This window comes from Diabrotica virgifera, chromosome 1 (assembly GCF_917563875.1).
Source record: "Diabrotica virgifera virgifera chromosome 1, PGI_DIABVI_V3a".
Lineage (NCBI taxonomy): Eukaryota > Metazoa > Arthropoda > Insecta > Coleoptera > Chrysomelidae > Diabrotica > Diabrotica virgifera.
In genome coordinates this window covers 308,578,021-308,590,347 of record NC_065443.1, presented here as the reverse complement: position 1 = coordinate 308,590,347, position 12,327 = coordinate 308,578,021, and the positions used below count along the sequence as shown (strand labels likewise).

The following is a 12,327-nucleotide window of genomic DNA, read 5'->3' as shown; positions in this document are numbered from 1 at the left end:
AATTTGAAAAAAAACTAAATTTATGGTAATCGCGAAATCAAAAACATCAAGCTAATCTTGTAATAGACAATACAGCGATTGAGCGTGTGTCCTGTTATAAATATTTAGGTGCTTGGATCACAGACGATACTGATCAAACAGAAGAGAATAAATGCAGAATAGAAATTGCTAGATCAGTCTTTAATAGAATGCGCAAACTCTTTTGCAATCGTGATATCAACATAAATTTACGAATACGAATGCTGCGGTGTTATGTATTTTCCACCCTGTTATATGGAGTTGAGGCTTGGACACTAAAACAATCGACCATAAAAAACATTGAAGCATTCGAGATGTGGTGCTATAGGCGCATTCTCAAAAAATCATGGATGGTCCCCAATTTGGCAGTTTAATTTCATTAATAGCCCAGAAAATAAACAGGGAATATGGCGATACCGTGTAATTTTCACATTTTCAGGGTCACCTCCAAATTGCATGAAAATTTGGATTTAGGTTCTTGTTTCCCTCCACTTCAAAGTTGAACTTGCCGTTCTACCGATTACCGTTGGTTGCTTTTACTTGGGGGTTAAAAAACGCGCGTTTAAAATAAGTCCGAAAATGGATAAATTGACTAATTTTAAGTAACTTTTGTTCTATATAGTTTTTTATCTTAAGATAAAACTTTTCGAGTTATTTGTGAGTGAAAATGTGTAATTTTTTAACAAAAAAAAACATGTTTCCAGGCGGTTTTTCGCAAATAACTCAAAAAGTAACTATTTATCGAAAGAAATATTCTTAGTAAAAATGTAGTTTATAAAAAAAACGAAAAAAACTGTTTATTAATGAAGTATATAAACCCCATAACAGCGAAGTTGTAGCTCATGAAAAATACGTTCTTATTCGTCAAATTCGAAATCGAATATTTCAACGTGAAATAACCAAAAAATAAAGCAATTTTCGGGAAAAATTTTTGTGTTTAGAAAAGCTTTTAACCTTTAACTACCCGCGCATCAAGTTATCACATAACTACACGCGTGGCGTACTTTATACGCCACAAGAAAATACACTTAAAAACAGCGGATTTCTTTATTTTTTTTTTTGAAAAAATACACTTAGTTGTTTGTTATAAACCTTACAAAATAGTTATTTTCCTAACAAGTGCAGAAATTCATTCTTTTCCGCACGCGACTGCAGTTTGCCGAACGACGCGAAGCGGGAGTTCGGCAAGCAGTCGAGTGGAAAAGAGACTTTCTGCAAGAGTTAGGAACAATATTTTTTCTAAGAGTCTTTAAAAAATTACCAAAATTAATTTAATTAATATGAAAATACATACACAAATTAATTCTTTGACAAGGTTGTCAAAACCAAACTTTCAATATAATTAGTTAGCATGAGGACGATCTTGGTTTCCATGACGATGATTCAAAACGACTGTTATTGTCGACCGATTTGACTTTAACACGCGTGTGGAAAAGTGAAACTTTCTAAACTAAAATGCGTGCGCGAAAGTAGACATTTTTGCACGCTCGTAGAAAAAATATATTTTGTGCCATAATGACTTAAAAACAATTGAAAGATGTACTTATATTACTACTTATATTACAATAATCGTGGCGTATATTGTGCACCACCGGAAACAACAAATACTAAAATGTAAATTACGATCTTCCCAGAACGCCGATTATAACGAAACTAAAACCAATTGTAAAGTACATTCCAGTGATAGGTTAGGTAGATAAACAAGGTCAAAAATTAAATTTTTAAATATATTTGCAGTCGAATTCTTATATTTGCGTGTGCGCGTGTGTTAAAGGTTAAAAGTGTTAAAAAGCTTTATTTTTATTTTTTAAAAAGTTTCTAGAATCAAAACTAAGCGAGTAACGCTCAAAATAAAGTTGGCCCCTTTTTTTTGGTAAAAAAAATAATGTTTGTACTTTGTACGCACGTAAGAAGTTATTCTTCTATTATATGATTTCAACGAAATCAATATACTTTAAACAGTTTATTTATATTTAATTTAAATATTAAACTAATCTTAATACTTACTACTTTCCAAAAATTTGTATTAAAATAATACCAAAAATTAAAAAAATAAAAGAATAAAACACACACAAACACATTGAAAAATGCCACAAGAAGATTTCTGAACAATAATTGTTGTCAAAAATTTTAATTAAATACGTATTTTCTGAAAAAAATTATATAATAATATACTTACAATCATAAAATGTATAAAAAAAATAAAAAAATAATAACTTGCATTGGGGCTCGAATCCGCTTCCCGTCGATCCCGCCGATCGAAAGTCAAAGCGATTTCCCACTGCGCCACCTTCGCGTATAATGTTATGTGGGAATATACACCCACTGAACGTTTACACCATAAACTTTTTGACATTTTGTTTATTTATATGAATTTAATCAAATTATTAGTTTGATTTTTGTCGAATTAAAATATTAAAATACAAACAAAATATAGAGTAAGAAAACAATATATTAGATGAAGATTTGTAGAAAGTTCGTTCGTAATCAGATTATGTAAATTAAAGCATTGCCTACTAATAGGTAAGTAGGTACATTATTTTTTTACATTTTCCAAATAGGTATGAAGATAATTTTTTATTGCAATACAACTGAAATATTTAGAATTACGTACCTGTGGCTTTTCAAAACTATTTAAAAAGTCACTATAATTATAAATTTGATTTTATTTCTGTCTTCACAACAATAAAAACTAATATATACAATATTTTTGTTTACCGATAACCTCCATATTGAACAATTATTGACAGATCATTTCAACACCCAATCAGAGCCCGTATAACGACTAATACCATACTGTCGGTGTGCGCATGCGCCCAGTAAAATAAAAATTCACTCCCAATCGCGTCTAAAGAAGTATAACTTCAAAAATCCATTTGTATTCATTTTAACGTGGAAATACTTAAAGGTTTCATTGATGATAGTCCGACTAGATCGAAAACGTTTTGAAGATATTTATAATCCATTCGTATACTTTTTAAAAATTTAATAAAAATATACCATTATACATAATATAAAGTTTTTTACTTCATTGTAAGTTTGTTTGTTTAAACTATGGTATACAGCCAACCTCTGCGATTTTCCCTTATATTTTTATTTATTTTATCACTATATTTTGTATCCCAATAATATTGCTTACATCACTCCAATTTGCATAAAAGATTGCAAAGAAAAAAGACCGGTCCAAAACAATAAATGATCGCACATTAAACACCACATTAGTCAAAAAGCTTTCCCACAACATTCGTCTCGGACCCTACCATTAGACGGTGAAATTTTTTTGCGATAGTTATTGGGAAAAAAATACAATGAATGTTTTCCTCGATTGCATTTTATGTAAAACATGATTTACGTTATTCATAACAATAATTCGTCTGTCGCTTTCAGATGATAATTGCTCCTTGGGAATCTGCAGCCATCACGAACAAAAGAACATCGACGAGGTACCTTGAACAATCGGATAGTGTGAGATATTTTCGACACATCCCTCCGAGACCGACAGAGGAGAAGTTGTCAGACTGGGAGGTAAGTATTCTTTGTGGCACTTATATATTCAACGAAAACTTTTTTTTTCGTTTATAAATTCGCAAAAGTGTGTGTGTTATTGCGTTGCCGCTCCTGAAATATCCAGAGGCCACCTAGCGATGGATTCCTATGTAGTTTTGTCTTCTGAATCCAAATATGAAAACGGCATTTCCCTATCTCTAACCATCTTCGAGATATCCGACCTCAAAGTCGTCATTGTGACGTCACAAGCCTCCTTTAAATTGTCATTTTCTTCCGACATAGAAACGTCAACTCTGTTTTCGTTTGACGCAACTAAACGTCAACATAAAATTGAAATGTCGGATAAACAAATTTTATTTATTTATGTAATGTTAAATTACAGTTCAATATTTTCAAGGAAAACTGTTTATTTTGTATTTATTTATTTTTATTCGATATCAAATCTATATTATACGAGATATGTCAAAAAATATGAAGTTCGATCAAGATTAAAGTATCTTTATTTTTCACAATATTGAAAAGTGTTATTATAAAAAGTTGTTTGGAGTTAAAAACTATGTTCTAATATGCAATTACTTGTACATCCTTCTAAAGATAAAAAAAATATTTGAAAATTTTTCTCAAATTACGGATACCAATATCATTTTCATTCATAACTCTTTTATTATTAATTTTACGAAGAAAAGTTATTGTTCATAAAAAGATCTGCATGGTCTAAAATCTAAGATGCAATCATCATATATCAAATTTTATCAATTTTATTCGAGTTATGTCAAAAAATATGAATTTCGCTCGAGAGTAGAGTACCTTTATAGTTCACAATATTTAAATTAGGATATAATTGCATATTAAAACATAGCATTTAATACTAAACAACTTTTCATAATAGAAATTTTCCATATTATGAATTTAAATACGTAAATAAACAAAGTTTTCGTTATGATAATGCTCGCATTTTCAGCTTGTTTTTTTTTCTATTTTTTTCGTGTACCTACTGATTCTTTAATTTCAATTTGCGTTGTGGTTTTAATCTCTTTTCATTTTTATACAAAAAAATGTTTGTACTGAAGTAATAAAAAAATAATTTGAACCATAGGGTTTGTTTTTTTATGAAATATATATGGATATATTTGGTCACCATTGTGATACATGATAATGTACATACTTACATCAGATGACCTATCCTCATACGCTAGCAAATGACTAAGAATAAAAAGAAGAACATGCTTTACTTCAGTTGGTTATTGAAGGGAAAGTTATGAATTGTTTGCAAAAAATAGGAAGACTCATCCACATTTTATTTTTTCTACGAGCGTGCAAAAATATCTACTTTCGCGCACGCGTTTAGATATTTTAATATGGCCTTAAAATAATTATAATACATGCAATAAACTAATATTTAGATATTATTTACTATTTTATTTCAAATGTATCTTATTGTGTTCCTGTTTGAATGAAATTAACGCGACAATTCGATGAAATAAAATTATTTTGACATAATATTCGAAAGTCAAATCGGTAGACAATAACAGTCGTTTTGAATCATCGTCATGGAAACCAATATCGTCGTCATACTAACTAATTATATTGAAAGTTTGGTTTTGACAACTTTGTCAAAGAATTAATTTGTGTATGTATTTTCACTAGTAATACCACTAGAGGTCAAATTATTTCCGGAAATTTTCTAAAAATATTCATGATCAAAAAAAATTTCCGGATATTAATTTGACTTCGCATGGTATTCGGTAAGAAAATTCCACACCAAATTTGCATTTGAAAATCCAAAGCTGCATGAACAGATGAATAGCGCGCCATAGCTTTGTCAGCAATTATTTAGGCTTTCAAATTCGTAATTTCTACTCATTGTAGTTGCATGGGAATACCATTTCAAGATAGAAAATAGTATATTCTTCAATTTTACATAAGTTTTGAGTAACTACAAGTGATAGAAAATGAATCAAAACTAAATTATGTAAACAAATAAAAACCAGTCTGTCAAAAATGTTCTGTTATTGTAAACGTCAAAAAATTTCCACTATAATTCGCTGTTGGGTACCCCACGAGCAAAAAATTTCCGATAAAATACCTCCGTTGCCATGGTGATCTGTCAAAATAACGTATTTTGATTGGTTCAAAATTACAGGTGTGGAATTTTCATATTAATTACATTAATTAATTAAGATTTGGTAATTTTTTAAAGACTCGTAGAAAAAATATTGTTCCTAACTCTTGCAGAAAGTCTCTTTTCCGCACTCGACTGCTTGCCGAACTCCCGCTTCGCGTCGTTCGCAAACTGCAGTCGCGTGCGGGTAAGTATGACTTTCTGCACTTGTTAGGAAATAGTATATTGTGCAACAAGTGCAGAAAGATACTAATTTCTCACGAGTTTGAAAAATTGCGGTACGAGCGCAAGCGAGTGCCGCAATTCAAACGAGTGAGAAATTATCCTTCTGCACGTGTTTCACACTATACTTTTTCTACAAGTACAGTTTTTCCTAAAAATAAAAATCACAATTTCCAAACGACGATTAATTATAATAGGTACCTATGTGATAAATTTTAAACTGTATTTAATTAATACCTACTAATCAATTTAAATTCCTTATACCTAAATAAATTGCACAGAAATCAGTTAAAAAATTAATGCACTGCCTTAATTTGTTTAAATTTAAACAATTATTACACATTATTGACATTATATTTATGCAGTCACGGATTTACACAAAACCTACTTCATTCGACGTCTCTTGCACAGGTTGATAAATCCTTATTGGTTATTTGATAATTATAAAATGTTTAATAAGAATAAAATTGTAAAATAAAACAGTTGTAACATCCATAATTTAGTTTCTATGCTATAGTTAAATATAATAATTGTCTTATAGGTTATATATTTGTCTAAAGTTTAACCACGGATGTAAACAGAATATAACGTTACTCAGAATGCGGTAGTCCACGGATGTAAACAGAATATAACGTTACTCAGAATGAGGTAGTCAACTGTGCAGAAAAGAACTTTGCGGCACAGAAACGTCACTTTGCGGCACAGAAACTCACTTTTCTGCACACTAATCTCAAATATCTTATACTGTGAGAAAATATCAAGTTTGCTAACATAAAACCGTGCAGAAAAGTGCACTTTGAATAGTGGTTGTAGAAAAATAACTATTTTGTAACTGAAGCAACTCTTTCTGGCTCTACAAATTCAACCCATAATCAGGTCCAAAATAACATGTTACTTAACCACTACAAAGAGAGAAAGACAATTGTTATAAGTTGTGAAATAACCTATAACTACCATAACAATTGTAGCATTGGTTCTTTCTTTTTTAGTAGTTAAGTAACTTGTTATTGTGGACCTCATGATGCTGGATTTGCCCTAAACCCGTCGTCTTAGTTGCAATAAAACCGATTGTAATAAGCCTTTTTCTTTTTACCTTTTGAAATGGAAAGTGTTTGATAGAAAAAAACCGGGAAGATAACGTATTTCCTGGTTTTACATTACTGCGTAAGAAATTATTTCAATATGAAGTCAAAACTGACATGATGTTCCCCAACATCCGGAAAGGATAGGCACCACAAGAAGAAGCTCTTTTATCTCTGTTGCTTATGATTTGCTTATGATAAGAAAGCGTTAAATAATAGAGGTTACAATGTTCATCCTCATCAGTCCCATCCATTCTTCGATTTTTCAAGAACAATCTTCATTGAAGCTTGCCAATTGTAATAGAGATTTGATATTAATTTTATATCTAGTTCGTCCAGGTTTATGTTTTTGAAAATTTCCTTCAGTTGTTTAACTCCCTTAAAAGGCTTTGTTTGTTTTGATTTTAGAAACAAACGCAATGATTTTAGTCTTTGAATAAAAACATTTAAATAATATGCTGTCCTGTGTCCAGACCGTTAACAAAATCCTAGCAGGACTATTTGTCTTTGGAATGGAGTGTTATTGCATAATGATGCGTAGTTTATTGATGTGCTGTACGACCAATGCATATATTTGTCGAAGAATAGATCAAGATTAAAAAAGGCTCTGTACAGTTAAATGTAAAGAAAATTATTTTTTTTTGGGCCATGCGATGATTTTTAGGTTATTTGAATTTAAAAACAAATCCAACACCTGAGAAGGCAAAAGCCTATGAGAAGAAAAAGAATAAAATAACATTGAATGTTGTGACTGAAAAATATTACATACTGAACTGTCAAAACATATTTAGACCTGTTCAAAGCCGCATTAAAGAAACTTGGGTTGACCAGAATGATCGTAAACATCCAATGAGGCTCTGGTACTATAGGAACAAGAAAAATATTGATAAAGATATGGTCAATATTCCAAGATGAACGTAACAAGATAAAGTAACAAACAATATGCTAGTCGTACAACCCGAAGATATAACGATTGGCACATATATTTTCGAAGGAGTAAAAGGGTTTATACACTCACCGGCACAAAATTCCGCCACCCAAAATTTTTGATTAAGTTTGACAATTTATAACTTTATTATTTGTGGTCCGATTTTCAAGATTTTTACATCAGTTTGTAGGTACTTGTATTGATGACCTTCGTTATTATTCCGGTAACAAATTTTTTTTGCTTAGATGGCATTATACGGGGGTGAATGGAAGCGTTGTATTTTCTCATAACTTTAAAAAATTCTGTGGAAAAATTGGAGCACTGATTTTATTTCATACTCCTTTTGTATTATTCTAGAGGTATCACTAAGATTTTGTTTCCTGGAGGTATCACAATCTGTTTGGAATCGAATGAAGATGTTTTATCCTTGCCTGGGGAATATCCCGATATTCCAATACAAGGGTCATAACTGTACCAAATTTTCTGGAGGCCTAGGATGACGGCGAATACCTATTTTTAATTCATCCCATAAATACTCAATAGGATTGAGATCTGGGCTGCATGCGGGCCATTCTAATCTTATCAATCCAACATCTAAGATATTTATGTTTATGAGTCAATCAGTGTTTTTATTTACAAAAAATGGTACAGCTCTTACAACAAAAGAGATATTCGCATAATTCAAAAAACCAAAATTTTAGTGATGCCTCCGGGATAATATGACAGGACTATGAAACAAAATCAGCTCTTCCACTTTTCTACAGAGTTTTTTAAAGTTAGGGGAAAATACAACGCTTCCATTCACCCTTCGTATAATGCCATGCAAGAAAAATTTGTTGTTACCGAAATAATAACAAACGATATCAATACATGTATCTACAAACTGGTGCAAGAATCTTGAAAATCGGAGTACAGTAAGGTCTCTTTTTATGCGGATTTTTTTATGCGATTTTGAAGTTATGCGGTTTGTATTTCATCCAAAAATTTCTATTAATAATAACTAGTATAATCGTTTATTTTTCTATCTATAACGTATCTATCTATAACGTATCTATAACGTTTATTTTTCTGGAAATCAAGACCATATGCATCGAAACAGAGTAGCAATAATTATGAAACAGCATATTAGTAAATATGTGACTAACTTCATCCCAATGTCAGACAGAGTAATTTTAATACAGCTGAATGCTAAGCCTGTAAATATAAATATCATCCAAGTTTATGCTCCCACTACAGATGCAGATGAGCAGAAAATGGAAGAATGCTACCATCAAATAGAAGAAGTGCTAAAAACAACAAAGAAACACGAAACAACAATAATTATGGGAGACTTTAACGCTAAAGTTGGACAAAAGATGACACAAAACATCACCGGAAAGTTCGGCTTGGGAGAGAGAAATCTAAGAGGTGAGCGTCTAATAGAATTCTGCCAAGAAAATGACTTCGTCATTACAAATACCTGGTTTCAACTTCCAGAAAGGCGTCTCTACACGTGGAAATCCCCTCAAGATGGACATCAAGGTAAAATAGTACGGAATCAAATAGACTACATCCTAATAAACCAACGATTTCGGAACAATATTAAAGATGTAAGAACTTACCCCGGCGCCGACATAAACTCAAATCATAATTTACTCTGCTCCAAAATACAAATTAAATTAAAGAAACTAACAAAGCCAACTAAGCCTAGTAAGATATATCTCGACCCCCTTAAAAACACCCAAACGCGCGAACACATAGCACAGCAGATAAATAGTAAAATGCACAGAATATCAAATATACCAAACGAAAACAGAACTATTAACGAATGTTGATACGATATTCAAAACTCGATTTTAGAGGACGTAAGGGAATCTTTAAAAACACCTACAATGTTGGCAAAAAATAAATGGATGAACCAAGAAATTCTAGACTTAATGGAAGTTCGACGAAAATACAAAAATAGAAATATTATCAAATACCGTGAAATGAACAAACTCATAAAAAGAAAAATTAAACAGGCCAAAGAATCCTGGCTCGAGAATTCAGGTAAAGAAATAGAAGACCTCCAAAAAAAGCATGACAGTTTCAACCTCCACAAGAAACTTAAATATACCTCCGGAATTAGAAAACAGAAAAATGCTCACGTACTTAAAACCGCAGACGGAAAAATTTGTGATCACGAACAACAGTGCAAAGAATGGGAGAGACACATCAGTGACCTTTTTGACGATGCTTCTCGAGAAAATGCTCCAAATACTACATGTGACAACCAATTAGACAGAGGTCCCAGTATACTGAAGTCAGAAGTCATAAAATCAATACAACAAGCCAAAAACAATAAAGCACCTGGACCAGATCAAATCCCTGTTGAGCTACTTAAACTTTTGGATGAGGAAAACATTACCTACTTGACTACTTTCTTTAACAAAATTTACAGCGAAGGAAAAATACCAGATGATTGGTTGGAGTCACTGTTATAACATTACCAAAGAAAAGCAGGCCCACCAAATGCAGCGATTTTAGACTAATCAGTTTGATGAGTCACACACTTAAGATACTTTTACGTATTATACAAAACCGAGTATTCCTTCTGTGCGAAACTAGAATGGGTAATAAGCAATTTGGATTTAGAAATGGTCTAGGAACTAGAGAAGCACTATTTTGTATGCGCGTTCTATTACAAAAAAGTTGTGAATTCCGAAAGAACGTTTATGTTTGTTTCATCGACTTCGAGAAGGCATTCGACCGAGTACAACATGATACATTTTTCGATTGCCTGCAGGCAGCAGGACTTGACCACTACGATATAAGACTGCTGAAATACTTATATTACAATCAAGTAGCCTCTATCCAAATTGAAGACAGTCGTACTGAAAAACTGTCGATAAAACGGGGAGTACGATAAGGTTGTGTTTTACCACCCACCCTTTTTAATCTGTACTCTGAAGAAATCTTTAGGGAGGCTTTGGATGACAGACAAGAGGGAGTAAGGCTAGGCGGAGAAGTAATCAACAATATTAGATACGCTGACGATACAGCCATTCTTGCTGAAAATTTACAAGATCTTCAGACACTACTAAATCTAGTCAGTGAAGCAAGCTATCGGAGAGGCCTTAAAATCAACATTTCAAAAACAAAGTGGATGGCAGTTGGAAAGATTAATATAGATCAAGGTCAGCTTTCTCTTGATGGAGAGGAGTTAGAACGGGTAAATCATTTCAAGTACCTTGGCAGCTGGTTAAATGTAAATTGTGACTCTGATGAAGACATAATAACTAGGATCGAAATATCACGGAAGGCTTTTATGACCTGGAAACCAGTTTTATGTAATAGAAACCTGTCGATGAATATTCGAAAGAAGGTGCTGAAATGTTATGTGTGGTCTATCCTATTGTATGGTTGTGAGACATGGACGTTAAAAACCACAATGCTAAACAAAATAGAAGCATTCGAATTGTGGTGCTATCGACGAATCCTAAAGATATCGTGGGTTTCGCACACTTCGAATGAAGATGTTCTTCAAATGATGAATTCGGAACGTCTGCTCATAAGCATCATAAAGAGGAGAAAAACAGAATACTTCGGCCATATAATTAGAGGACCTAAATACCATCTGCTTCGCCTTATAATACAAGGAAAAGTGGAGGGAAAGAGATAGATTGGTCGAAAGAAACTTTCATGGCTGCGTAATATTAAACAATGGTGTGGCTGCACAGTAGAAGAATTATTTCGCGCAGCAGCCGATAGAGAGAGATTTCAGAAAATTGTAAACATGATGACGGCCAACGTCTGAATACAGACACGGCACCTAAAGAAAAAGAAGTATAATTAATATTAACTATTCCCATCCAGATGTCATTAATCTGAGGGTTTGCAATTCGAGTATTTCCCTTGTTCCATGATGTAGCATGTAGCTATTACATCAATCTGAGTTTCGCATTGAAAGGTATAACCTGTAATTCTTTTGAAATTAAATTTAAATGTTTAAGTATTTAAGAGTTTAACGCTCGCTTTCATAATCAGTTAAAGTGGACTTTAAATTTTAAGTTGGTACCTTTATCAATGCAATTCACATTAAAGTGAACTTTAGTTAATGTTCACTTTAAGTTGATTATGAAACCGGGCGTAAATGTTGATGATTTCAAGTTGCAGTATAATAAATAGCACATTTTGAATTCTGGATTGAAACATTTAATAATAGTGCTGCTAAGTAGTTATTTTTAGTTGAGTTATTCTGTACATCTACAACAAGTGTTGTTAAAGCGTCTAGAGTTCCAAAACCTCTTTTGTAACCAAAGTGGTTTACTGGAAGTAAATTTTCTTTTTGTAACCACCAATCTAATCTAAATTTTATAAGCCTTTCTAAAGTTTTAAATATACAAGACAGTAAGGATATTGGACTATATGAACTTACGATGTTTGGGTCTTTTCCGGGTTTAAGGATAGGAACAACTAAGATGTTTTTG

General features: G+C 32.2%; 2 protein-coding genes across 2 annotated transcripts in view; one reads left to right on the top strand and one right to left on the bottom strand.

Moving 5' to 3' along the window:
- Positions 1 to 12,327, bottom strand: part of LOC126879221 (nuclear cap-binding protein subunit 1) — an 84,567-nt gene that overhangs the window by 39,697 nt on the left and 32,543 nt on the right. The window lies entirely within an intron of this gene.
- LOC126879220 (uncharacterized) overlaps positions 1 to 12,327 on the top strand; it is a 31,070-nt gene that overhangs the window by 5,822 nt on the left and 12,921 nt on the right. The window contains exon 2 of the mRNA XM_050642277.1: positions 3,406 to 3,543. Coding sequence (XP_050498234.1) covers positions 3,406 to 3,543 — 138 coding nt within the window. The remainder of the gene's footprint in view (positions 1 to 3,405; positions 3,544 to 12,327) is intronic.